General features: G+C 34.9%; 5 protein-coding genes across 6 annotated transcripts; all 5 read right to left on the minus strand.

Moving 5' to 3' along the window:
* Window positions 1–2,958: 2,958 nt before the first annotated feature.
* Window positions 2,959–5,368, minus strand: LOC109187278 (transmembrane protein 97). The gene is made up of 2 exons (XM_019337453.1): window positions 4,957–5,368; window positions 2,959–3,471 (listed from the first exon to the last, which is right to left on the minus strand). Exons 1-2 carry the CDS (start codon window positions 5,278–5,280, stop codon window positions 3,295–3,297), a joined length of 501 nt encoding a protein of 166 aa, XP_019192998.1. The 5' UTR covers window positions 5,281–5,368; the 3' UTR covers window positions 2,959–3,294.
* Window positions 5,369–5,926: 558 nt separating this feature from the next.
* LOC109188154 (septum-promoting GTP-binding protein 1-like) lies at window positions 5,927–7,773 on the minus strand. Its single transcript, XM_019338704.1, has 6 exons — window positions 7,415–7,773; window positions 7,214–7,334; window positions 6,814–6,913; window positions 6,691–6,730; window positions 6,497–6,580; window positions 5,927–6,384 (listed from the first exon to the last, which is right to left on the minus strand). The coding sequence occupies exons 1-6, from the start codon at window positions 7,745–7,747 to the stop codon at window positions 6,220–6,222; spliced, it is 843 nt and encodes a 280-aa protein (XP_019194249.1). The 5' UTR covers window positions 7,748–7,773; the 3' UTR covers window positions 5,927–6,219.
* A 2,081-nt stretch (window positions 7,774–9,854) lies between these two features.
* Window positions 9,855–14,903, minus strand: LOC109188152 (glutamate receptor 3.7-like). Its single transcript, XM_019338703.1, has 6 exons — window positions 14,295–14,903; window positions 11,816–13,155; window positions 11,253–11,530; window positions 11,097–11,128; window positions 10,526–10,938; window positions 9,855–10,453 (listed from the first exon to the last, which is right to left on the minus strand). The coding sequence occupies exons 1-6, from the start codon at window positions 14,641–14,643 to the stop codon at window positions 10,001–10,003; spliced, it is 2,865 nt and encodes a 954-aa protein (XP_019194248.1). The 5' UTR covers window positions 14,644–14,903; the 3' UTR covers window positions 9,855–10,000.
* A 1,129-nt stretch (window positions 14,904–16,032) lies between these two features.
* On the minus strand, window positions 16,033–17,460 carry LOC109187549 (HMG1/2-like protein). Of its 2 annotated transcripts, none has more exons than XM_019337775.1 (6): window positions 17,310–17,460; window positions 17,120–17,224; window positions 16,928–16,985; window positions 16,706–16,750; window positions 16,514–16,591; window positions 16,033–16,378 (listed from the first exon to the last, which is right to left on the minus strand). In XM_019337775.1, exons 1-6 carry the CDS (start codon window positions 17,357–17,359, stop codon window positions 16,289–16,291), a joined length of 426 nt encoding a protein of 141 aa, XP_019193320.1. In that variant the 5' UTR covers window positions 17,360–17,460; the 3' UTR covers window positions 16,033–16,288. The 2 variants fall into 2 exon arrangements, with proteins under 2 accessions (XP_019193320.1, XP_019193319.1); XM_019337774.1 differs by having other exon boundaries at window positions 16,508–16,591; window positions 17,310–17,451.
* A 1,509-nt stretch (window positions 17,461–18,969) lies between these two features.
* Window positions 18,970–22,616, minus strand: LOC109188179 (protein DETOXIFICATION 40). Its single transcript, XM_019338738.1, has 7 exons — window positions 22,083–22,616; window positions 21,270–21,901; window positions 20,718–20,774; window positions 20,399–20,637; window positions 20,196–20,314; window positions 19,823–19,909; window positions 18,970–19,431 (listed from the first exon to the last, which is right to left on the minus strand). Exons 1-7 carry the CDS (start codon window positions 22,410–22,412, stop codon window positions 19,363–19,365), a joined length of 1,533 nt encoding a protein of 510 aa, XP_019194283.1. The 5' UTR covers window positions 22,413–22,616; the 3' UTR covers window positions 18,970–19,362.
* Window positions 22,617–27,299: the final 4,683 nt, after the last annotated feature.

Here is a 27,299-nt window from a genome sequence, read left to right on the forward strand (position 1 = left end):
TCTTATTTGTTATTAGCTTAATCATATCAAACCAACTCCTTATTGATAGGTTTAGCTTCTAAAAGAATAGTTCTAGCTTGTGTTTAGCTCCACTTTGCATCAATTCCTAACAATATTACAAGAGTAACGATATCTAAACTCTATACTGTGATACTGTGCAAGTTGGTCTACCGTACATGGCTCCAAATTTTAGAGGTGTCCCAAATTTTAGAAGCCCAATATTTCACTTTTACCTAGTTAGTTTACAAATAAAAATTAAAAGTTTTCAATTAAAATTAAAAGGCTCCATGAAGAAATGTTAGGAACATATGTTTATTATATTTTAATTTTGAGGTCTAAGGTTCAAAACTTGTGCACACTATTATTATTGTTATAATTGTAATTTATTCCATAATACTACTACTACTACTATTATTATTATTATTATTATTATTATTATTATTATTATTATTATTATTATTATTATTTATTCCATAATATGTTTTTTGGCTTTTTCTTTACGTACAGTAACATTTTACCACCTTATTATTATTATTATTATTATTATTATTATTATTATTATTATTATTATTATTATTATTATTATTATTATTATTATTACTCGTGCGTTGCACGGAATAAATTTGTTATAATCTTTAAGAATATTTTGATCAATATACATATATAAATTATAACAACGAATATTATATAGTGCAGTTGATGAAATGGGTTGTATCGATTATGTTTTTTTTTTTTATATTATCCTTGTTTGAATTCGATCAAATAATTGCCCAATTATCTGTGCAGTGCGCGTGCAATGCACGGATAAATTTTTTTTATTATATATTTAGATAATAAAATTGTTACTATTTCTTCAATCCTTTCAAAATTTGTTAAATATTCATTCAAATACGTGTGAATATGTATCAAAGCAGAACACTACTGAAATTTTTCGTATAAGCAGAAACAGACATGTGGGACCGTTTCTACATTAGAGAGAAACTATCTCCCCGAATATGCTTTTCCTTGGTTGATATTCGATTAAAATAGTATATATTAGAAAAAATTACGGTATTAGTTTTAAAGATTTTGATTTTGGTAGGGCCTTATTTATTTACCCGAACAGGGTCACAAAAATCTAAAACCGGCATTGCTCATAATGTACATAATTTCATAATACAAGACAAAAAAGTCATAACACAAAAAATAAACACATAAACCGTAGTCCATAGTGCAGTGTGAATCCTAGCCCATGGTATAATAATTGCGGATAGTTATGCTGTGCATCCGTATGCACCATGCATGGTGCATACGGATGCAAAAACGACGTCGTTTTATTAAAAAACGCGCATCTCCCCTTTAAAAAAAATTCAGGTTCGATTCCCAGCAACAACATTATATTGTTCATTCATTTTGAAATTTTAGTTCATAGATTATGGAATTATAGTTTATTGATTATGGAATTATAGTTCATCGATTATGGAATTGTAGTTCATCGATTCTGAAATTTTAGTTTTTAGATTATGGAATTTTAGTTCATTCATTCTGGAATTTTTAGTTCATAGATTAGATTCTAGAATTATAGTTCATCGATTATGGAATTATAGTTCATATGTTGTTGCTGGGAATCGAACATGATTTTTTTTTTTTTAAGGGGAGACGCACGTTTTATTAAAACGACGTCGTTTTTGCATCCGTATGCACCATGCACAGCATAATTTGCCAATAATTGCTATAATCTAGACTTGGCCAAGACTATTTTGTCTTTTCTTTTGATGGACTAGATTTTTGTTTTGAACGGTCTGGTTTATTAAATGAATAGTAAAATAATTACATATATATATATATCAATTAGTAGCATTAATATCAATCGTTATACTGTTGACCAAGATCCACCATGAGACATACAATTAAAATATTATATACATTCAAATGTACGTAATCTATTAACTAAAATTACATAATATGTTAATTATAAGTATGTAATCTAGATCATGGTCCATAATACGTATAATAGGACTCGACCCACAATGTAATTTGTGCATTAATATCAAAATCAAGCAGTGTTTCTTTCATACGATAATAACATTAAATCAATTCATGCCCAAGTAACACTAACTTTAAAATAAGTCGTGTTCCTTTCATACGATATAAGAACATCATTAAATCAATTCATGTAATACTAACATATATACTTGTCGTTATATCATATATGATCAAACGATCTAACAAATTGTGGCTCCAAATTGTGCCAAATGCATGCATCGGTGGTCCATATCAAACTGTTTTAAGCTCAATAATTTAGCCCGTTCATGTCATATTCTTGATCATGTGACCAACCATGGGATCGTGTAGGGACCGTTTGGAAGTTTATTAACTCTCAGGTGACTCCAACACCACCCCACATTTACTCATGGCTCACGTTAATCGACCAGATTTTCTGTGCAACTATGCAGAACACATAAATATCTCAGAAAAAATCATAACTAAAGACAGATACTTGTTTGTTAGCATTGCAACACAATTGTCGAAGCTAGCTCAGTCATTCTAACCGGTAAAAAATCACAAAAAGGTAAACCATTGACTAGCTCAAATCAAGAATTACTTCTCAAAAGTGACTCTCTAGTCTCTATACAACTTGCTAGCGGTAAAGACCAGTTCACAACTACCCCACAGATCTTTTGAGGTTTGTATGACTACAATTGCGAGGGGCTGAGAAAACGAGTCCATTTACTAACTGAAATTTTCTTTCATAAAAATGGGAGAAAAGCAAAAAGGAATCTTTAATTTAAAAAATATAAACTTTTAAAATTGAAGTTAACACAACCCAAAATAATAATAATAATAATAATAATAATAATAATTAGCTTGGCAAAGAAAACGAGTCCATTTACTAACTGAAATTTTTTTTCATAAAAATGGGAGAAAAGCAAAAAGGAATCTTTAATTTAAAAAATATAAACTTTTAAAATTGAAGTTAACACAACCCAAAATAATAATAATAATAATTAGCTTGGCAAAATATCAGTTACAGAGCACACTACATCATCTTAATTATTCTGAATGGATGCAGGGCAGAGTTTGGCCAACTGAACTACAAAAGACAAAGAAGTTATGTGTATCAACTTCATACTAATAGCAGTAACTAAACACATTCTGGTGCCTTAAATTCAAAAGCATACTAAATCATCTGCTGCTGGTAATCAGTTGAAGTCCGGATAAACCGAAAAAACGAATGCAAAACCAGAAAGAGGAGTTTCAGGAATTAATGTGAGAGAATGCAAAATTCTTAGGTCATCTTCTGAGCTCGGAAATTCAAGCCTTCTTTTTCCTGTTTGATGCAGGTCTTTTGCCAATCGACGTGCCCTTGCCAGAATGAGCTAGTAGACCACGTAACATTGCTAAAACAGCAAACCCAAAGAATGGGTAGTACATCATCAGCAACTTCTCTGATGCTCTCTTGGACAGCGTCTGTTCTGTAAGGATGGCAACCTGAAATTGGTAGCATTAGTCACATAGACAAGCAAATTGTAAATATTGAGCTTATTTGGCTCGGCCTGAGTTTCTTGAAAAAAAGAGGCATTTTTAAAAGGTCTCGCATTTGGTGCTGCTTGAGAAAGAAGTTTATTCATCTCATCTAGCCTTGAAAGCCTTTGTGTGTGTTTGTTTGTCCCAAATAAGCCCCAATATAAACATATTAGTTTCTTTGTAATTATACCCACAACTCTTCTTCCACCTCATGAATCAGATGCATACGTTTTGATTTAATAGAAATGACTGTTCGCTTCTCATGAATGCAAATGCCAAATGGTACTGTCAACCTCACACATCTTTAGCATTTAAGCTTACGAAGACAATGAGAATATGATTTTCTCTTGTTAGAACACCTCAATGAAAGAACTTAGTCATAGAATAAATCGCTAATTGACAATCTATTTTAAGTCTTGGATATATTGTTTCTTTGCAAGGACAAATAACTTGAAAACAAAAGACTCCATTAAGAGGGAGTTATAGCTAAATTCCCAGAGAAATGTGCAAACAAATACTACTACGTACATTTTATACCCAAATCTAGGGAATTATAAACTTTTTCTTGTGAATGACTATAAACTAATTCAAAAAAAGCAACCATCCAACCCATACAATAATCAATCTGTCCTTCAATTAAAGAGTACATACAGCACATTATAAGAAGATTCATGCAAAAAGTATCGTTCAGCATGATTCCACAAAAAGACTGAGCATCATCAGTTAAGTCTGTAGATAATCACAACTCACAAGATGGATATACTCCCATGCAAGGAATAGTCCAATTTTCTTTGCAAAAAAAAAAGTTCTTTGAGCAAGGACCTCTTGTCCAAAAGCTAATCTAGGACCATATCTCTAGCAGTGTCATTGTTAGTTTGCCAAAAAGGGCATCTTTCGCTGGGGCTCCAATTAAGAAAGAACTAATGCAGGTTAAATGAAACATCAAAAACTCAGATTAGAATGAGATTGTAGTTAGCACTTCATAAGTGAGAATACCAAATCAGCCACAGAATTGCCATTGAGAATCTGGGATATCTTTCAGTTTTCATAACAATTCTTAAGCCTAACTAAGCTTCATTTTGGTAGAAAACGAAAAAAGGAAAAAAAAAAATTTTGAATCCTCATTACTAATGTAAAGGATCTTCCTATTTCATTGATTTTTTTTCCTTTCTCATTGCAATTAAAGTTTTGAATTTGGATAAGGGGATTAGACACTTAGTTTTACATGCAAATAAAAATTGCAATGTCCAATTCCTAAACATATATTGATCCAATTCTACGATTCAAACACCTTCAAATGACTCCAATGAAATACAACAATTTACTTCCGTTTACCAATCAAATTATATTATGAATGCCGGAAAAACTGCGGAAACTGTCAATGAGATTCTAACATTTCAAAAGCAAACAAAGAACGCAAAAGAAACATAAAGGGAAAGATTGATTTACCATGGAAGTGAGGGTGGAGGTCCCATAGAGCAAGCAGGTAGTGCTAACCCAGGATTTTCCCGCGGCAATCCCGTAGAGAGAGATGATAGAGAGAGGCCAGGCGAAGAGGAGCTCAAGCCAGATCAACCCAACAAAGAAATGTGGCTTCTCAGAAACCAAATAGTCGCCGTATTCTTTAGCGTACCATGCCTTGAGGTCCACCAAGGATGGGGGGTAGAGGTCTGGCGAAAGAACGCATTGGCCGTCAAAAAGCGGTGCCGCTAGGGCAATCAAGAGGAAGAAGATGAAGAGTGCGAAGTCTGTTAGCTTCAACAGAACTCCCATGTCGTTTTCCGGTGCCAAAAACAGAATATAATTTTTTGTTATAGGGGAAGGATGTTTCGCTTTCGGGAGGTGAAATGTGGATCTGGGGAGGAAGACAGTTCAACGTGGCGGATTCAGAATTATGGGTATTTGCATGTGCGCCCTTCTAGTCTTAGCTATTTCGGATACTGCCTCTCAATTTTGTACTTACTAGCTCCATGCCCTCATTGGACTACTTCAGTTGGTTATTGATCGATCAAAGGAAATGAAAAGTCTTGGTACACAAAATGAAGAGTCTTTGTGTACAAAGTGTACAGACAGGCAGAGAGACTGACGGAGGGACTCGCGATTTACTTCATCCAACGACAGGTAAAAGTGAGAACTGAAAAACTGAAAAACTGAAAAGACGACTCGCAATTTATCCCTTCCGCTCTTGGGTTGAAACGATCTATAACTCTAATTGCTTTAATTTTATGGGAGTTATGTACTCTTGTAATCGACATCACTATAATCATCGTTATTATTATTTTAAACTTCTCATATCACCATTTTGTCACTTTTAATTTTTCGTAAAGGTATAAATCTTTACAATCGTGTCACATATACAACCTAACAAAAAAACAGCAGTCTAGTCCAATTCACATTGTCTATCAACACCAAAATAATGTAAGATTTTCAAACACTTTTTTCACTACATGAAATCGCAATTTTACTGATTACCAGCAAATGTAACAAGAGTTTCTTTGTACATGGAGTTTAGAAGCTCTTTGCACTTCCTACACTGCATTGCAAATTGCATAAACTAAAATAAAAGGAAAACAACCCGTATCACTGAGTATTCAACATCAACAAATCCAGTGACCGGTTGACTGTAATTAAATTACTCTCCTGGGGAGGTAATTTCTTGGCTTTTCCTGTGTACAATTACAGTTAAACGAGACGAGTAAGTAGCGAGGAAATCTAGTAATCGATGATGGGTTCGCCAATGGTGAGGTTCCTCTGCAACGTCCATGGCAAGTTGAAGAGCTTTGCTGTTATGAACTTGAAGATCTTATTCACATTGATGTTGTAGGTTGCACTTGAAAAGAACACTGCTGCATTCAGTAGCTTAGCATAGGCTCTTGCCTGTTCATAAACAGCATATACATATATGTTTTAACCACAAGATTTTTGCTTTCAACAAGAATCTATAGATTCCTGGGATATTTTAGCTTATTTATAAAGACAAGAATTTTACCTCGCTGGCAATTGTCCATTGCAGATCTAGGGGCAGCTGGACGAAATCATCAAACTTGGTTCCAATCAGAACAGGAATTGCTGTCTGAAATGAGTGACAGAAACTCTTATGTCAGGCCATGTGCCCTTTAAGATTTCATCATTAAATAGTATATTGTTGCAGAAAAATCAATAGGAACAGTATATGTTTTAGACCTGATTCCATTTTCTGGCCTGCTGGTACCATCCAAGGACACTGATTACAGGATACAATTCATATAATTATCAGATAAATTTCTATGGAATCTGAATTCATATATTTACAGTATGATTTTATACCTGTTCAGGGTGCACCGACTGGTCAGATCAAACATGAACAACATTGCTACTGAATCTTTACATGCGGCCTGAATATGGTCCTGGGAACAAGAATCATCTCCTGCATTATCGTTTCTTGATGTCAGTAAAAGATTTTATCATATTCTCATTTTGACAAAAGAGAAAAACTCATAGTCACTATTCTGAGGGCGTGCTCTAAGTAAACCAATCCTATATTGTCCGGAATTCACCGGCTCAAGCTCAGACCAAGAAGACTAATAGCCCGCTCCATCTAGGAGTTGAAGTTATAAACTTATTATTACCAAGTCAATAGTTTGACAAACTTGGTTATCATACTCTCATTGTTACAGATATTGGATGCTGTTTTCCTGTGTAACATGTTAAAATCCTGAAGGGATACCTTCAACTTCCCAGATGCTGTAAGAGATTCGAGCTCCTCTGACATTGAGTGTTTTGTCCATCTGGTACAGACCTTTTGTCAAACACCCTTCCTGCGCTTTCTCTTTCCCTACATACTTGGTCTTCAATGTATAGCAAAATCAGAATCAGAGTTCAAAAGGAATTTAAAAACGAGAATTTTGGTTAGTACTGTAAAACTAACCAAAAAGCTGGTCTTGCCAGTTTGGTTGTCACCCAAAAGGCAAATCTTCAAGGACACCAAATCTGTTGAACAGCACGGCAGGGCTGAGTCGGAGGTGGAACGGCGGCCGTCGGCGGGCTGCGGTGGGGATTGAGCGGCGGATACAGGTATGGTGCGGGGCAATTGCCTGTATTTGATGGATTTGGTGATCCAAAAAGCAAGAAATTGGTACCAGAAGGAGGAGAGGTACTTGTGAAGAACGGAGAAGCGGCAGAGGATTTTTCGCTTCATTTTCAAATGAAACATTCTCCTATGGCAAGTAAACAGTTTTTGGGTCATCTTACGTTGCGCCATAGATGATGGAACCTAACTTGGCTAACTATAAAGTCCTATGTATTTATTATGGCGCTTCTCATTAAAAAAATTGAAATTCTTATTATTATTATTTTTTAATACTACTAACTCTATTACAATACAGTATTTATTCATAATTACTTTCTCAATCAATTGAAACACAAAGAGTCAATACATCCGCTGTGGCTCATCCCACAACCTCCCTTATAAGGGAGCAACTTAGTGCCAAAATTGAAATTCTTATTTTGTATCAGTCTTATTATATTGTATTTATAGTTTTATACAAAATAAGAATTTTAATTTTTAAATTATTAACATAAGTGTTATTGAGTAAGGAGTATTAATTTTTTATAATGTGACAATTTTAGTCTATCTTTTCGCGAATCACCTTATAAAAAATTAAAAAATTTATAATAAAGTAATATTACACGTACTCTCAATTTCTATTTCATGATTCATAAAAAATGACATAATTTTATTATTTTATATTAATAAAATTTTGACACGTGACAAGAGTTTCTGTTCATATACTTTCTTAACGCCTCCACTAAAACTCGAACTCACAACCTTCCAAATGAAAGTCCAATCCGGATATCATTAGACCATATAATCTTGGTCAAACTTATAATACTTATTACTTCAATACGCTATTTTCTCTTATTATATATTATTGTGGTGGTTGTTGATTCTTTTTCTTTCCACGGCTATGGCCTATGGACTAAGGAAATGTGTTAGACACGGTGTTGGATTACGCGTAATGACAATACATAGAAATTACTTACCAAGAGGGTTTTAATTATAAAACTGCAAGTAATTGATAGTACATATATAGTAATTACTCTTACTTACCAAGATAGTTTTTATTATTTAATCTGTCCATTTGGATTATCTCATTAAAAATAATAATAAATTAATAAAGATATAAGTATGTATAAATCTAAGGCAAGATATTTATATGAATATTATAAATAAATATAATGAAAGAGGGCAAGAAAAGATAAAGTCAGCATGTGCGGCCACCTAAGGTTGAAATCATGCAAACCATATATGCCAGCGGTCTGATGAGTGAAGAGAAATGATGCCACCGCACTTCTTATTTCAATCATCCTTCAATAATTTCAATACAAAATGTGTTTGTCTCAACCTTTAGTCACGTTCTGTCCCACTGCACAAAGAAACTAAGAGACACATACACCTTCTCCACGCCCTTCTGTTCTAATTATAACAATTCACAATTATTGACTGGTCCGGAAAACATTAGGCAAAGTTTTTTAAAAAACATGTATCCATGGGCCCCACACAAACCAGAATTCTATATTTGCACTGCATCTAGCAAAATGATACATTCTTGAAACATATAATGACTTTTATATTAATTGATGATTAACTTTTTTTTAAAACAATAGTTCTCAAACAACACGTGCACCATAGTCTCTTTTTTTATCGCGTAATGTGGAGATTGGAACATACCAAATTAAAGCATGTACTACATCTCAACTAAAAGTCTAAACTGATAGTTGGATTGCACATTAATGGTTATATGCTCAACAGAAAAACCATACAGATCATATATATTATAGCCACATATATTGCCATATAGGCATCCATGTATTTAAGAAATCAAGGTGTGGTTGAATGAGGAGAATGAAGATGATTCAAAACCCAAAGGTTTGCAAGAAGCTAAAAAGTTCAAAGCAATACACAGAGCTTGACAGTGGGCATCAAGATCAAGAATTTGATTTGAGGTTTTCTCACTTTCTTGGCTTTTAACATACAGGTCCCCCATGCCAGCATTCCAAAGCAATGAGAAAAGGATTTGAATTTCAAATTTAAAAAATCTTTTAACTCCCACCATCCTTCAAGGAGACCAGGAAAATAATAAAAACGATGATCCACTATTTTTCTTAGATCAATTAAAGCATGACACACCAGCAAAAAGTAACCCGTCAAATCCAATCATAGTGGTATGAATTTCATAGGACACAAGAAAGTGTGGTAGAGCAAGTAGCACAAATAAGTTCAGTTTCTATTGTATTCTATTTATTAAACACACAAGAAGTGTGGTAGAGCAAGTAGCACAAATAAGTTCAGTTTCTATTGTATTCTATTTATTAAACACACAAGAAATTCTAAGTTTATTACTATAATGAACTGCCCAAGCTTGCTGTTATATATACAAACTTCTATATATACATATTATATTATTAGATTATATCATGTTTAAGTGGGAAGTAGAGCAACAAAATTTCATAGTTAAGAAAGATTGTCCAGTCCCTTGGAGGGCTCTGCAGTTTTACCAGCTTCATTATTGACCTGAGTTTGGGAAGTCTCATGCTGAGTAAAAAAATTCTTGATGGCTTCTTCCTTTTCATCAATGAAGTCAAAGAAGCTGTAGACTGCCTGAGAACAGCGCGTGTTGGAGGGAGAAGATGGATCCATTTGCTTCCTTTTATACCGCATATACTGGAAAACAGCTCGGAACAAAAAGATGATGAGAGCAATGACAGTCACAGCACCACATAAAAGATAAAGTCCCCAGAAGCTGCTTAGATGGAGCTGATAAGGCTCTGCTTTTATTCCCCTCTCTGATGGACAACCAGAACCACAAAACCATTTCTTGTGGATGTTGTAAAGTTCCCCATTCTCAGCAAGTTTCAGTATTTCTGTTGACAAGTCCACAGCGATTGGAGAGCCTTTCTGGAAAACCTGCATTTTACAAAATAAGAACAGAATAAAGCTTGAAGAAAACATATCAAATAATGAGTAAATATGACATACAAAGCCCCATCCATTTCTTGCAAATTGCTGCCCGATGGTCCCAAAATCAGTCCGATTGGCCAGAAACAACTCTACATATGGGAGCTCATCTACAACAGCAGCCACCCCTCCTCTTGCTGTTGGCCCTTTCCGCAAAGCAGTCTCATAATCCTCCGGAGATCGTAGAGAAACAAGTCTTGAAGGGTGTATGTCGTAATTGTTTATCAAATAGGAATAAGCAAAAGATCCAACTTGATACCCAATGGGCCAATTGGTCGTAACCAAACTTTCCATTCCAGTGATGGTTGATGATGATAGCTGTTGGACTGTTAGTATTGATGTCAAACTTGCAGTGTAGCTTGATGTGATCACCAGGAGTAGAAATAGCCACACCACCATTACCATACGCCCAAGGGTGCTTACGGTATTTTCATCTGAAAAATTATCAGAAAAGTTGGAGCAGATTCAAAGTTCTTTCAAATGTCGCTAGCCACATATTGCATTAGTTACTTCAACTACTAAACATTTGAATGCCATCCAATTACAACAGATTAACTATCATGAAAAAAAAAAAAAAAAAAAAGTTACGTACTATTTGTTTTGAATAGAGTTGAGAAGCTGAACCTGCAAGAGCGAGCACATTGGTCAGAAACTAATTACTTGCTGGTTTGCAAAATGGCTAATAGAAATGTAAGAACATAAATCTGGAAAATGAAGAAAGTTATCCTTTAGTAATTCATAGGCTTACAGGAGCATGGTTATAAGTTGTCTCTTGGGAGGACCACGAAAATCATCATTGACACGATGCTCTAGTATCCAAATGACAACTGCAATGACCAGAAAAGATATTGCAGTTACACCCCACATTGCAGGTGTAAATGGTTTTAGGAATACCCAAGCACTTGATTTGAAACGGTTAACAGGGGCTACAATGACAAGACCAGTAGACACGTAAGGCTGAGTAAAATCAACCATCCTTGTCCTGTTGGTCACAATAGCAATGTCTCCAACTGCTGCATCATAAACCTGAAACCAGATTTCTAAAAGATGAAAGTGTCTCTTAAATTCTCTTAAGGTTGCTCCCCAAGATTGTCATAGATATATTGAATATGCAAAAATAGCAGCATTCAAAAAAGGAGCTCTTTTTTCTGAATAGGAAATAGTATCAATGTAATGGTCAAAGTCACTGAATAGGAAAACGGAAATCTAGTTGAAAGCCCAAAGGAGCATACTGATCTTTCTGATGAAATGCACATGCTATGCAGGTCCGTTTTAATATGGAGAGAAATCATGTATTTTACTTTTACTTACATCATCTGCAACCAGTTTAACAAGATCATCGTAATGTGGATTAGAATGACCATCACCAACAGCCTTAAATGTGAAATGAATATCATAAGGAAGTTTATTTCGTGCTGCCTTGAACACGTCAATGCAATAGCCCTCTATTTTGTGGCTATCGTTTAATTCTCTCACGAATTCAGTGAAAACAGTTCTCCTCGGAACTGCAATTTGATATGGTCTTTCAGCATTGGCAAGAACCCAACCACGTGGCCTTGAGGTTTGCCCGCCAGGCCAGGTAATATTCCCCAATTTTCTATCTGAACAAGACTGGGTTTTTCGCTTTAGGGACTTCACAGGGGAAACAGAGAGAGCAGACAAGTTTGACCAATAACCAACATGGTGAATCTCCCCTTGTGCAATGTTAATAACCTCATACCCACTGCCAATAAGGTTCCTGTCGCCATCAAAATTGATTTTTCCAGTTATGCCTGTGAAGTTGATGTCTGTCAAAATTTCGAGAAGACTTTCTCCCCCATCAAAGACTTTGAGATTGTTAAGCTGTGAGCTACTTTGTCCCATAGCATGCAAATCATTGCTGAAGGAAAAGCTAATGTTTATGCCCTCCCTAAGAAGCTTATCAATTGAATGCGCAACTGCCCATACAGTATCGTATGCATACATTCCATATGTAGTCAACTCCTCCTGTACTAAATCTTTCTGTTGCATTTTTCTCCAGCGAGACACAAAATCACTTTGTTTAGTTGATTTTGGAATGTATGGACGAAGCCCAACTACACCATCAAGAATCCTTAGAGAAGATTGGTTTTGCATAGAAAATGACTCTAAACTAGAAGAAAGCCAATCTGTCACAAGCCACACAAAATCCTCAGTCATCATATTCAGCTTCTGGACTAAACTAAAGAATCTTAGTTTTGGATCGGGATAGATGTGCACAATATAAACACGAGGGCCTAAATTTTTGGAACCGTTTAGCACCCGTGTTAAGTCACTGAGATCAAAGTTGACAGATAATGGAAGCTTAAAGTGGATCTTACACTGCCTCCTGGCAAGTTCATCACCTAAATAAGCTATTCCATTTCGCCCATAATCATCATCCACATATATAGCAATCGACTCTTTCCACCCATAAGAACAAATTATATCAGCTAAGGCAGTCATTTGGTAGGAATCACTCTGTGTCATCCGAACAAAATAAGGGAATTGGAAAGCAGAGAGAGTTGGATCACTTGCAGCAAATGAGACAAGAGGCACATGAAGATCATTAGCAATAAAAGATATCATATGAGCTATTGCTGAAGACTGTGGACCTATTATTGTCACCACTTCCTTCCCAATCAGCTGAAATGCTGCCAGACAAATTGGAGTTAAAGTTAGTCACCATGCGCTTTAAAGTAATATAATAGCATGGATATACACTGAAATTCAGTAACAGCTCCTAAATCTATCCCTTGGTAGAAATTGAATACTCCAATTTAGAATGTATTGACAACAAGAACTTCCTATGAAAAGAATTACAGTCAGGGACATACCCAGCCAAGTTGGTCAGACTATTAGCTTAGTAACCAAAAGGTGAAAAGGTTTCAAGTTCGACTTCTTGGTTTGAGCCAAACAACCTAAGCTGGTTTACCTCCTTGTGGTCCTTTGCCAGCTAAGATCACAAGGTGGGGTGTACCCAGTGCACACGCTCGGGTAGTGACTGCGGGTTTACTCGTTACTCAAAGAATTACAGTCTATGCATCTAAGAACATACAAGGTGGTGGGGGGGGGGGGGGGTGGGGGGGAGAAAAGGAATGAAAAAATGCAACAGTAAACACGACCATGACCTCTTTCATTAACTTGGTACATACAAGCTCCTAAATCTATCCCTTGGTAGAAATTGAATACTCCAATTTAGGATGTATTGACAACAAGAACTTCATATGAAAAGAATTATAGTCGGAAGCAACTCCAGCCAAGTTGGTCAGACTATTGGCTTAACAACCACAACCACAAGGTTTCAAGTTCGACTTCCAATGGGAGCGGCCTATTGGCCTTCTTGGTTTGAGTTAGTCAACTAGGGCAACCTAGGCTAATTTACCTCCTTGTGGTCCAACATGAAACACAACCTATACTCTTTAATTAACTTTAATGTCAACATCTGCAGATATACCACTACTACAAGAGTATAATTTTCTATATTGGAAAATTTTTCAATTTAAAGAGATGACCTCATGAACGGTCTGGAAAACACCTTGATCCCAAATCCCTACTTTTGGTTCCTTTTTAAAGAACTAACTATTAAAAAGCTGGAGCTATCAATTACTCCATATTAAACTGATAGCTCATGCCAAGAAGAACAGTAATCCATATACTAAAAAGACAATGAAAACAGTTATTGCAAGAATTTGCCCTTTTCATAACACTGAGTAAACCGCAGCGGCAATTATTTATCAATTACGGAGTACAAAACAGAGAGGAAATAAAAAGAGGTGAAAAGAGTTACTACCTCCAATGGAAGCCAAAAAGCCACTGCAATTGGAATCCACCGGAATCAAGTTGAGCTTAGTCCCTGGCAGAATACTGGGATCCCCGTTGATATCAGTGACTGCAATATCCATTGCAGCCTTTGCCGCCCTCCCAATGATTGAATTGAAAGTGAACACAGACCCAACATTCACAACCGCAGGCTTTTCACACTCCACAATTCCTATACTCGACACCAAACTCAGAGCTAGTGCCACCACCCCAAGAAGCCTCATTCTTGGAGCCTCAAAAAGGCAAAAACAACAAGAACTGGGATACGATGTTCTGCTCAAGAAACTATATATGGTTGTGGAATTTGAACGAAGTAGCATGGAAAGTTTCACGTGTGAAACGGTGCGAGAAACTACGCAGCCACCCACTTGATACACAAGTCTGAAATTGAGAAAAACATGGCGTCTGACCACAGTCAAGCAGCCCTATACTGTGGACTGGAGTCTGTAGTAGTAGCCTGTGAGAGAGGGAAAAATGATTGGTGCCTATAAGAGAAGAATTGTTGCCTTCTTTAAAGCTGAAAATCGTAACACAGTGTTGTGTAAGGAAAGAAAGTGACATGAGAATCTGATCCTGTTATTCTAGGGGGAAAGTATTTAGGATGAAGCTAAATGAAATTTTTGACAAAATAAAAATAATGTATTTAATGCAAAATTAATAATAAATTAAAGTATCATATTATGTACGGAGTAATATATAATATGGGTTTAATTAATAAATAACTTTTTTAATATCCTAAAATAAATAAGCTCAGTTGACAATGACCACTTATAAGAATATGTTCTGAAAACAAGTATGCTTTGAAATTTAATTCCGTTAAAGTATTTGATAAATTAGAATATATTCCATCGGCTCTTCCTTTTCCCACCGCTACTTTTTCTGATTCATCAAATCATAATATGACCCGACTTTTATAAGAGAGCTCTGTTGCCTGTCTCCTCATCCACGTGCTGCTCAATGCTTCTTTTTTTTTTCTCTTTTCTTTTTTCTTAAATTTCCCCTCTATAGCCTTTACCTCTCTGGAAGGCAAGATTGAGACAAAAATATACTCCTATAGTCCTATTAATCATACTGGGTAGGATCATTAGTAGAGACACCGACAAAGAGTAAACGTGAAGTGTGGACACGATAATGTCGCCAATATACCATTGAAAAACTAAAACAATTAAATAAAGTTTTTGTTCAGTAATGTAGCAGGTATGGGCAAGCACTAAATAATCAAAATAATGAAAATATATTTATTTATTAAATGGATATCTTTTGTTGGACGGGGCCACGGGGGTACATGAACAAATTCTATTCTAGTAAATTACGGAGTCTTATTATTTACTAATCCTCTTTTTGTTCTTATCATTAATGGTGTAAAAGTAGTACTACAGTTGATACAAAGTTCTACCTAATATATTCTTGATTACGTGGAGCTTTATCGGTTTAATGCACGGTTCGGCGGTTCATATAGTGATATGCTTAATTAAATTTCCTAAACGCAACACTGTACGAGAGCAACTTTTAGTTTGGGAAGTTGGAGAGATAAAGACATTTGCTTCAAGATTTGCCCAATGAAAGAGACCGAATCGCCCACAGGTGTAGGTCTAATGGTCCTGCAATAGAGCACTATGTGACTACGTGCCATCTTAGAACAAATTAGTCAAGATTCTCAACTATTTACAGATTTTATAAAACTAAAAGAAAATAAAACGAGAAGCATCAAGCAACAAGCATGTGCCAGCAAAGAATAAAGGAAGCAATTTACACCGTACACAATACTTAAGATTCTGTATTGATTGTTGAAGAACTGAACCATTAATCACAGAGGCACATAAAAGCTAAGAAACAGAAATACGAATTAAGTACTACACTGATTAACATGCAAACGGAATAGACTATATCATCAGGAATTAGTCTGAACTGTGAAACAACTGAAATACCAAATCCTACAGTAAAGGAAACTTTGTTGCAACAGACCTAACAGCTTGCTTCCTGCTCACAGTTATCTTTCACCTCAGAAGTCTGCTCAGATTCTCCAGACACTGTTGCTTCTGAGCTGCTGCTCTTCTACAACAGAGAAGCAGAGGATCATTCACGAAAATGTTTGCCGTTTGCGGGAAATCATAGCAAAAAGTAATGTAATAATGATATGAAATAAGGAAAATATCAGAAGTGATCAATTTCAAAGAGAATTACAGAGACATTTTTCTTGAACTCTTGCATAGCATCCCCGTACTCAGACTTCAGCTGTGATGCCTTTGCCGCATATGGAGCTTTCTCCTAACAGTAGAGTCCATATAGCAAAAGTGTGACAGATGTATCGAGCAATTTAAGTCAAATTTAAAAACAACAACTTAAATGATAATAACTCTAAAGCAGAAGATCAGAGCTCACAGAGTCAGACATTGCCTTCCATTTCTCACCACCCGCTTTCCCAACCTTAAATGAAATTAAACAGAAGATAATATATCAATTGAAGCTTTGGTTCAATTTTAAAATACAAAAACATAATAGTGATAATGCTAAAAATAATAATAGCATTATGATCGTATCATCCAAACATCTATGCAATTAGTATTAAGAATAACTTAAATGCAATGATTTAAGAAATCTCACAATGGCCATAGATTTGTTATCAGGAAAATTCTCCTTGTAATTCTTACGGAAATCACTCCTGTATATCATAAAATGATTGCAATAGCAGAAACAAAATCAAACAAATAGAAGGAAAAAAAAAACCTAAATATACTTAGATAGAGTGAAAATATTGAAGAACTATTAACAATATGGAATAACATAACAATATACATGAACAAGAGGAATGCAGTGAGAGGACGCTTCGGAGCTCCAGATTCCTTCTTCGCCCGCCCCTTCTTCGTTGCGTCCACATCAGCCTTGCGTTTCTTCGTCGAGCTTAACAAAAAAAACGAAGCAAATAGCAAATAGTGAGTATACACACTCAGCGAACAAAAACTGGATGAGGAGAGAGACGATATACTCAATGTCGAGCTTCTTCTTAGCAACGGAGGTAGCCTTGAGTCCCTTCATGGCGTCTTAGAGAGAATTTTGAAATTTTAGAGAGAGAATAATCTGAGTGAAGTTTGAAAAAATGAGATGAAAGTACTGTGCAGAGGCGAATGGTTAATTATTTATAGGTAAGGGGAAATTAAATTTAAGAGAGGAAATCAATAAATTGAAAATTGAAAAATTGCAAATACGTAGCCTTTTCAGTTGAGGCGGGAAAGTGGAAGGGTAGCGACTTTGTTATTGATATGGCGGTTAAGTGCCCATCAAGTTTAGAGAACGATAAAAAGGAACCGTCCAATTGGAAAATACAATTTGAATTAAATAATATAACTTATAGAGTGATACCCTTCTTGCAATTTATTTGTAAAATGACATTTCAATCCATGTAAATCATACCCATAATCTGATAAATCTCACCTCTCTCATTGCATCCCTTCTTCCCATCTCCATCTTCTTATCTCGCAACTGATTTTTTCATATTCAACCCAAAAAATAAAAATAAAAAAATACCAACAACAATGAGTTATCTTCATCTTCGTTGCCATCTTATTCTCGCCATTTTTTCTTGCCACTGTCTCTCGCCTCTGATTCTTGCCTCTTTCTCCACTGCTCCTTTTCGTGTCTGATTTGGTGTAGAATAAATGGGTAGGAATTTGGTTTACAAATGGACTGTGGGTTTCTTGATTGATCTCCACCGCTCCTCTTCGAGTCTGATTTGGTGGAGAAGAAATGGGTAGGGATTTGGTTCTCGAGTCTTGGCGATTTGATGTAGAAATGGGTAGATGGATTTTATTTACAAATGGAGTATTGGAGTGTGGATTTGTGTCAAATGGTTAATGGCTAATAATAATAATAATAATAATAATAATAATAATAATAATAAGAAGTTGGTGGCGGTTTCAGCTTATTATAATAATAATAATAATGATAATAATAATAATAATAAATTGTAAATGTAACTAAAGAATTAAAAAATTGTCACAATACATTTATAGGTCATTTTACATATAATCAACTAAAAATAAATAGTTAATTTAGCAAATACTTTTCTATAATCAGATAATATAATCAAGTGGTCAAATCAGCTAAAACAATCAGCTAATATAATCAGATGATCAAACCAGCTAAAACAATCAGCTATTAGTTATCAGTTAACTCAATTAACTATCAGCTAATTGCCAAATACCCCATTGTTTTTTTTTTTTTTAAATAAATAATGTAACTTATAGCATATATTGTTTTCTGACAAAAAAACAATAAATATTATTAAGTAAGAAGGGAAATGAGAAATCAAATAGTCTGGAGGCCGTCACACTACTCAGAACTATCCATTCGAGTTCCAACAGCGTTGGCGTGGACATGTGCTGGTTGGTTATTCTCCCTAGGATCAAAAATAACAAAGCAAAACTAATGAATTAATAATCAACATTTGCTTGTTTCATTCAGTACTCCGTATTAAATATCTCCGAAAAATATGCTGAAAACTGGGGGCTATGGAGTAATCCGGTGAGAGCAGGTTACCAGAAGAGTAGACAACAACCCATGCAGAATATGCAATCGCCAAGCAATGGATTTGCAGTTGCCACTTGCCAAATTTACATTTTCCCTTATCAAAACCGCAGGTACAAACGTACACTAAAAGACAATGCTCTGTATTTTATATTTTTATTATATAGTTTCTGTGAGCTAAGAATGACAGAGACGTTCAGGAAGTTGAAACTTGAAATCATGATTCCCAATTGAACTTAACAAATTTATTTTGAATACAGCCCGGAAGACTATATAACAGTGAAGTACAACACTAAACACTATTGGCTATTGCACATATCTGTTGACACAACATTAAACTTCCTCGAGTCTAAATTTCCTGCCCACATTCCTGACTCAAAATACACAACATCGCCAGATCTCATCTCAGCCGCAGCTAGTTTACCAGACACCTTTTAGTTCACTAATTAATCGGCAATCCCGCCAGGGAAAGAATTAATGCGAAGCAATAACTTCGTTTCGTGTATGCTCCTCTTTCAGGTCTTCGGCAAAAGGGGTTCCCTTTTTGCATCCCACTGATTCAATCTTTTCTTCGCTACTTCCACCTGCAGTTTCAATATAGATGTTACAATTTGCATTTGAACACGAAACTTTGATTCCCTGGATGACACAGAAGTTTAGTACAAAGGCATTATCGCTCAAGAAAGTAAATTGGTTGCGTTCCACCAGGGTTTTCCCTATTAAATCATTCTGGTCAATAAGCACTTGGGGGATAACAATATATATAAATGTTTATTTGAGTTGATTGCATATAATGACAACAATATAGGCCAGACACTCAGAAAGTGACAGGGTATCTTTTAAATAAACAAATTACTAGTTCCACTACTCCCAGTGATGGCTATCTTTTCTATATATATAATAGTGTATGACGTGAACGGGAATGGATGAGATAAGATGAACTCATACAATATTTCAATGTAAAATCAGGTTTACCTCTTTGACCCAATCCGTTCGAATTGTGACCCACAACAAAATGATGGTCTGCATCACTGTCCCACCAATCATTCCACACCATATACCCTACATATACGCATTAAATTATCAGTAAGCAAGGTGGTTTACAGTCTATTTTCTTGCAAATAAGACATACAGAAGTATCGTGTATTTGTCTGCTGTTAACTTATCTAGTTTTATCCTTCTTTCCTATCCTTTTTGGTCTTTTCGGGACTACTTCTACCATTCTACTCTTTGGTAGGTGGAAGTAAACTTCCAACATTATTGCCTCCCCCACCCACCCCTTCTTAATTGCCTTGAAGGAACAGTTAAATTCGAGTTCAGAACATATGACAGTAAAATCTGCAATTACCTTAGCGCCTAAGTTGAAATAAAATCCCAAGACTGCTCCTACAGGAACTCCGACTACGTAATAGCAGCCAACATTGACATATGCAACGAACGTTTGCCACCCGCATCCAACCGCCACGCCTTCAAGAAATTCGGTCGCAATCTAATCAGATCATCCAGTTTACATTATAAGTCTGCAAAATTCTCGTGCTCGAGTCTTCTTACCAGATAATACAGGTTGGACCCCGTTGAGAACGAGGGTAAGTGCAAGCAACGGACAGAGATCGGAAACAGCATCGGCCACAACTTCTCCGTCTGTGAACACATAGCTGATAACGTGACGCAAAGCAAGGACAACAATGGCGGCTATCACCGAGATTATGAAAGAGATCAAGTTCACGACCACCACTGAGAATGCTGCCGACTTTGGGTGTCCTGCTCCCAGTTCATTGCTCACCCTCACACTGTATCACAAACCCCAAATTGAGTTCCATAACATATACAGTTACAAGAAATTCAACAATGTATTACAAAACATTCTTACCTTGCTGCTGCATTGAATCCAACCGATATCATAAAAACATACCCAGAAATTGTTGTACTGCAAATATTTCCGAAATTACATAACAAAACAATTAGCTAACCCTCCAACAACATCGTAAAAGTAAAATTCCAAAAACATGTAAAAGTATATAACTTGAATTCATAATTAAAGAAGCTCTACTAAAAATGATATAATAATTATTATACAACCACAAAGGCACAAAGCCAAAAGATATGGTCAAAAGGGTAAGAGAAGCTATTCCACACGAGACAAAAATGAAATAATTATGGCAATAGCAACACTTTTGATAAATCACTTTACGTTTGTGGCTCCTACACATTTAGCCTTAAAATCAGCCACTGCAAGTGGATTTTTCCCTGTTTTTTTTTTTTTTGGTGATGGGTAAAAGATGGCTGCCAGCACTTGGCAGAATCCTCCAAAAACTTGCCTTTCATAATATGTGAAAGGATATGCAAGAAAAATCAAGAATCCTCCAAAATCGTATGTAATTGTTATGAATGTATGAAGTACAAGAAGATGATGAGATCTTACCAAATAGACAGTGCATCCAAAGCCAATTCAGGATTTTCAAGCAAACCAGCCAACAAAACAAGAATCTGAAAGTACCAAGTTTCCAAGCACAGCATCACGGCCGAGGCGGCTGACAATTTAAAGAATCCCCAAAGGCTTGAAAAAGCTTGAACACTGAACCCTGTCCATGTTTGCCTGCACTTTTCACTCTTCACTATATAAACAAATTGGCCTATCACAATTACCCACCAAGAAAAGCTGAGGACTAGGGATGCCCCCAAGAGCCCAAGCCCCAGCTTGTAAATTGCAAGCCAACTCAATATGAGGTGGAACACCAGTGTGGCAGCTGATATGTAAGCACTGGGTGTTACAATGCTCTGAGCTTGCAGAAATTTCTGGATGGGGAAGTTTATGGCGTAGGCAAAGATTTGGGGAATTAGGCCGTAGACAAACAAGGCAGCGGCGGAGGAAATGTCCGGTGCCTGGCCGAGGAATATTAGTATAGGCTCCGAGAAAACATATATCAAAGCAAGAAGAACACCGGTTAATGTCAGCAGAACTGTTGATCTTTGAAGATATATCCCAAGCAGTTCATATTTTCCTGCTCCAAATGCTTGCCCACACAGCGTTTCCACTGCACTTCCCATGCCCAGCTATTAATGACAACAAATGAATATCAAGAAACAACAATAACTTGATGAATCAAATGAATATATGTTAATTAAATAAAGAACCCATTTTTCTATGACGGCGAATCTGGGCTTATAACCGATCAAGATTCAGAAGGAAAAGCAAGAACTTGACGAAAAAGATTTATGAAAAGAGATGGGGTACCATGAGACCATAGGCGAAGATTTGAATGCCGGTGTTGCCGAGTGAAGCGGCGGCGAGTTCAAGATTGCCGAGGTGGCCGGAGAAGATTTGGGTGGACATAGACATGAGGTAGTTGATCATGTAGACGACGACCGCGGGGGCGGCGAGGTAGCAGAGGAGCTTCAATTCGATCCACGTGGCGAGCTTAAGGCGCTGCCACCGCGGGATTCCAGTGTCCATGAGGATGCTCTCCAGCTCATTGCTGGCTTCGCTCTCCTCATGCGGGGGGGATGAAACCACTCCATCGCTCTCCGGCAAGGGGTCGTAAGCAGCGCCGTTTGACGAATCCATGACGGAGTTAGTTAAGTGGTGCGGCGGAAAACGTGGCGCCGCCTGTTCTAAACCCAGAGTTTACAGAATTACAGGTAAGTATTTAGACGAAGGTTGAATGGTGGTTTATATAAAGGGAGGGTGGGATTGTCGTATAGTTGAGGAGGGAACTGGGAAGGGTGGAATGGTCATACACTTACCATGGAATGGAATGGTGGATGGATATACGCAAGCGCTTATGCGAAAGTAAAATGATGACTGATCATCTGTGGCCGCCGCTTTCTCAAACAACAAATTCAACTTCATTCTTGCTTCCTTTTTTTTTTTTTTAAATCATTTTCTGTGTTTAAATTTTAATTCAACCAAATTACACTCAAAACTATAATTAATTGTGTAAACCCTCAATTATGAAATGTTAGCCTATCATTCCGCCACTGCATGATACATAAGAATAATTCCTATTCTTCTGCACTTGCATATTTAGTCTACAAGTCTTATTTATATTATAATTTTTTTTGTCATATTTAGTTTTTTTCAATCAGATTTTGGGTAAAAAAAATATTTGAAATGTATTACATTTATAATTCAAAATCATGCATTAAAAAAAAAAAAGAAAGACAAAACAAAATAATGCATTTAGACGCAAAAGCATCAAGATATTTAAGTTGGTATGATTTTGAGTTGAATATGTTAAGAATTGTAATAATTTTCTATCAAAATTTTGGTCATAATAATTAAATGTGACAAAAAATAAGTCGCACACCAAATACAGCAATATAATACTTGATAACCAAATGTGAATGTAACCTAATAATTTTAAGACCAAAAATAGAAATAACTCTATCTTTAACTATACCAACAAAAAAAAAATTGCAAATTTCATCTTTCGTCCAACAAAATCATTAACTTCTGTTATGAAAAAAAAAAAAAAAACCAAAAAGCTTTTTATTATATATATATATATATATATATATATATATATATATGCTATTCAAACATAGAATATTACTCAAATCGCAATAGATGTTCATAATTTTGTTACATGAAAAACAAAATTATATTGAAACCGTTACTTCTTTGTAAATTTAGGGGTATATCAATTCTCCAATCATAGAAAGACAATAATTTAATCAACTTGATGTGTATGGTTAAATGACAAAATATACAATTTTCCCTTATAATTAAAAAAAGTTAAAAAAAAAAAAAACTTTTGCTGGGGTAACTTTAGCCAAGTTGACTAAAGATACAAATTTATAATCACGAGGTTACAAGTTTGAATCTCATCTTTTTTTTTGTTTAACTCTTTCGTAGTGGCTGCGATTTCGACATTGCGTCTATCATTTTTTATTTTATTTAAAAAAAACACTCTTACTAATATAAACCCCAAAAGTTAAATTTATTTATTTTTAGACAATTTTACAAATAAGCAAAAAAAAAAAAAAAAGAATTTAATCATTAGATAGTTAATGCAAAATTGCAAATAAACACCTTCCTTTTTAAAATGTTATAAATAGTGTCATATTAGGAAGTGTATATAATACTATGTAACAATTTTGGTATAAAAATATCATTGTTTTAAGGAAGAATTAAAATTACACAAATAATTCAAATAACATTCTCAATCTGGTTATGGTAAAATAGTACACTACTGAAAATTAATAAAGACATTTAATTCTTCCTGACGCTGTTCACCTAACATTTCGTTTCGTAGGGAGTAATTCATATTTAATTACTTATACAATTTTTATTTTTATTTTATTTTTAGGTGTAAGGGAGGGACCCAAGGGGTCTCGGGGTTTAAACTTTAAATTACTTATACAACTCTATCAACAAATATAAATATACAAATGTTATATTTCATTTAAAAATATGAAATTTTATATGTGACCTCGTGATTATAAATTTGTATTTTATGAAATTATAACTGGTTGGCGTGAGTGATCGTGAGCTCTCGTCCTTTAAAGAAAGTCGGGATTTTAAATCTTTTCCCGTATAAAAAAAAAAACTAATTTGGTCAATACTAGACATTATTTACTGCCACAATGAGCCTTCCTACAGTTCCTACAATTACTGCGCATAATATGATTTTTGGTGTTTTTTTTTTTTTTTAAAGATTTGCGGGCCATATTACAGTTCCCACGCCCCCCTTCCTTAAAAAAAAAAAAAAAAAAAAAAAAAAAAAAAAAAAAAAAAAAAAAAGTTTACGCATAATAAGATTGCTCAATTTACAAGTGGGTGAATTTTTCATTACCAATGTTACCTTCAAACTATAATGCAACTGTTATTGTTTATTGGACAAAATACATTTTTTAATTTAGTCCATTAATTATTCCTCATTAGCCGTTTGAATCCATAATTTTTTACCATTTTATATAGTCTCCTAGTTTTTCAAAAAAGTTACAATTTTAAATATAATTGTTAATACGGGTCAATATGACCCGTCACGAGTGTTTCCATAAACGGCTGGCCCGTCCCATTTTTTACACGAGTTGGAAAAATTCCAACCAATTGGTCGTTGGACAAGCTAAACAAGTCAGCCAGTTAGCCTGTTTATTATTATTTTTTATTTTTAAAATTTATATGTTAAAATTTTTAAATTTGTATATCTCATGAATCAATTCTCTATTTTGCAATACCAAAACTAAAAAAAGTTATTAAAAAATAAAGATAATAAAATTTCAAAATACATATGTATTCCGTTTTGACAGCTCTGTTTTAACATGTGAAGCAATAAAACTACTAAACTCTAATAAAATTTTACTTAGTACATGTCTAAAATTTGCTAAAAAATGTAAAATTGTAATATAGTTTAATAGAGGAGTTAAAATTACAATTTTTTTAAAGAATTAAGTTATATATTATAATGATAAAAAATTGTTAACTAAAATAACTACCAAACAATAATTAATTAAGGAACTAAAAATGTATATTTCCTTTTAAAATAAGACGTGAGCGACTGAGCGTACGCAGACACATATGCATATGTCATTACAAATTTACAATGCAAGACACAAAAATGGTGGTAGGGAAGAAGAATGTGACAACTGACAACCGCCTAAACAACCAATCGCATGTACAGGCAGCGGCAGCAACCCATTTCGTGACTAACCGACACAAGGAAAATCCAAATGTTCTACTCACCATAATATAGAAGAGACTAAGAGCCCCCAATAAATAAATAAATATATAGTCCCCTAAGATAAGCTCAATTAGTTAGATTGATTATCTCAGAGTCTTGCCCGGCTCTAACGGTAGTCCACTGAAAACTTAAAAAGTCATTGAGAAATTTTAATTTATTATAAGATATGAAAACTCTTTGTACATGGAATATATAGGCAAAAGTGAAATTCGAAACTGGAATCTAAAAATTGAAATTTACCTTTTCTAGCAGTTTTTAGACATGAACTCTCAATGCTTAAAAATAATTTATCTAAAATAAATAAATGCATACTAATATATTATCAAAAAATAATTAAAAAAAAATGCATGCTAGTCCGATCATTAGAATTACGTATTACAACAATCTAATTCAAATACATAAAGTTCTAATATTACGTACGAGTTCTAATATGTGTACGCTTGCATGTGATCCACCTGAGTAATTCTACATGTACTTTTAATTTCTACTCTTATTTTTTACTCCATATAATTTGAGATTGCTCATTTTTATAGGAGGCCATAATGTTTATCTATTTATTTTTTCTTCATCTAATCAAATTTGAACACAAGTAAAAATAAAAATTCAGAATAAATTTTTGGAAATACATAAAATATTTTTTAGATCCACCTATGCATGAGCTTCTACTTCTCGGACTATTCTTGGGAGGATCGTCAAACAAATTGATCGAAGCAAACGGAATCAGAGCTATCGGTTCAAAAATCAATGCAAATTATTTCACAAAAAACTTGAGTATTTTACGGTATGTACCTACTTTAAAACAATTATTTAGTGTCGATCATAAGATATGTCAATCTTACCTCGAATTTGATAGGATCACCCAGTAAAATTGAATAATTTTAAGGTTGGACGCGAAATATTTTAGCTCCAAAAAAAAATTAGTTTAATAAATTCGGTGACTTCAACAGACTCGGTGGCTACTTGGAGAAGCTCCCCATAAATATATAATATTTTTTTAATAAAAATATAATTTTGTTATCAATAATTACTATACTTTTACTAATAAGAAAAATAATATTTTCAATTAGTATATGTAATACTTCTTAACTGAGAAAATTATATATATATATATATATATATATATATATATATATATATATAGTTAAATCTCAATCATTTATTTTATTTAGATCTAACCTCGAGAATGAAGATTTTTTATTAAAAAATGTGGGGACATTATGATAATTTAGTGTAAGTAAGTTCAGTTTGTTGTGTGTATTATTTTTCTTCATTGGGTGCATATTGTTCTTTCTTTAAGCCAGGTGAATATTTATTTCTTCGAGTGCATTATCGATCTACTCGTTGCTGCACTAAGATATGCTCGATGTTTCCAAGAATATGTCAACTCTTCAACTGCAGACGGCACGACAATGCTTAGCTACACCATCTTCTTCATGTCAACTGGTGAACTATGGTGGAACTGGTAATTGTTCCTGATACAGGCGAAAGTGAAGTGATCACGCACTCTGCTATTCAACAACTTGTTCTCTCCAAAGTCCAAACTGGATGCATATTTCGCCATTGGCGCACTCTCATCCTCTGCCTTTCTGCAGACTAACATACCAATCTTGAATGTCGCCTCCACCACCTCACTTCTGATGCCTGTGCAGCGAGACAGAATCCTGGAGAACAACGCCGTCAAACGGGTTTTCGGATTGTTCAACGAGAATACATAATACGTTTGATCTATGCTACCGGAGGTGCACATCCCGCAGTGATGGATCAGAGGT

This window comes from Ipomoea nil, unplaced genomic scaffold (genome assembly GCF_001879475.1).
Source record: "Ipomoea nil cultivar Tokyo-kokei standard unplaced genomic scaffold, Asagao_1.1 scaffold1421, whole genome shotgun sequence".
Classification (NCBI taxonomy): domain Eukaryota; kingdom Viridiplantae; phylum Streptophyta; class Magnoliopsida; order Solanales; family Convolvulaceae; genus Ipomoea; species Ipomoea nil.

What these genes read in the sequence shown, in the direction of transcription:
- LOC109187278 (XM_019337453.1), bottom strand. Translation starts at nt 5,280, where the DNA reads ATGGGAGTTCTGTTGAAGCTAACAGACTTCGCACTCTTCATCTTCTTC. An exon ending in CCTCCACCCTCACTTCCATG is followed by an intron (nt 3,472 to 4,956) that starts GTAAATCAATCT and finishes TACCAATTTCAG; the next exon opens with GTTGCCATCCTTACAGAACA.
- LOC109188154 (XM_019338704.1), bottom strand. Translation starts at nt 7,747, where the DNA reads ATGGCGCAACGTAAGATGACCCAAAAACTGTTTACTTGCCATAGGAGA. An exon ending in CTGGCAAGACCAGCTTTTTG is followed by an intron (nt 7,335 to 7,414) that starts GTTAGTTTTACA and finishes TATACATTGAAG; the next exon opens with ACCAAGTATGTAGGGAAAGA. An exon ending in AATGGACAATTGCCAGCGAG is followed by an intron (nt 6,385 to 6,496) that starts GTAAAATTCTTG and finishes GTTTATGAACAG; the next exon opens with GCAAGAGCCTATGCTAAGCT.
- LOC109188152 (XM_019338703.1), bottom strand. Translation starts at nt 14,643, where the DNA reads ATGCTACTTCGTTCAAATTCCACAACCATATATAGTTTCTTGAGCAGA. An exon ending in CTTTTTGGCTTCCATTGGAG is followed by an intron (nt 13,156 to 14,294) that starts GTAGTAACTCTT and finishes TTTGTCTGGCAG; the next exon opens with CATTTCAGCTGATTGGGAAG. An exon ending in CAAGAAATGGATGGGGCTTT is followed by an intron (nt 10,454 to 10,525) that starts GTATGTCATATT and finishes TGTAAAATGCAG; the next exon opens with GTTTTCCAGAAAGGCTCTCC.
- LOC109187549 (XM_019337774.1), bottom strand. Translation starts at nt 17,359, where the DNA reads ATGAAGGGACTCAAGGCTACCTCCGTTGCTAAGAAGAAGCTCGACATT. An exon ending in ACTGCATTCCTCTTGTTCAT is followed by an intron (nt 16,986 to 17,119) that starts GTATATTGTTAT and finishes TATGATATACAG; the next exon opens with GAGTGATTTCCGTAAGAATT. An exon ending in AGTTCAAGAAAAATGTCTCT is followed by an intron (nt 16,379 to 16,507) that starts GTAATTCTCTTT and finishes TCTCTGTTGTAG; the next exon opens with AAGAGCAGCAGCTCAGAAGC.
- LOC109188179 (XM_019338738.1), bottom strand. Translation starts at nt 22,412, where the DNA reads ATGGATTCGTCAAACGGCGCTGCTTACGACCCCTTGCCGGAGAGCGAT. An exon ending in TCTTCGCCTATGGTCTCATG is followed by an intron (nt 21,902 to 22,082) that starts GTACCCCATCTC and finishes TGTCATTAATAG; the next exon opens with CTGGGCATGGGAAGTGCAGT. An exon ending in GGTCCAACCTGTATTATCTG is followed by an intron (nt 20,315 to 20,398) that starts GTAAGAAGACTC and finishes AATTTCTTGAAG; the next exon opens with GCGTGGCGGTTGGATGCGGG.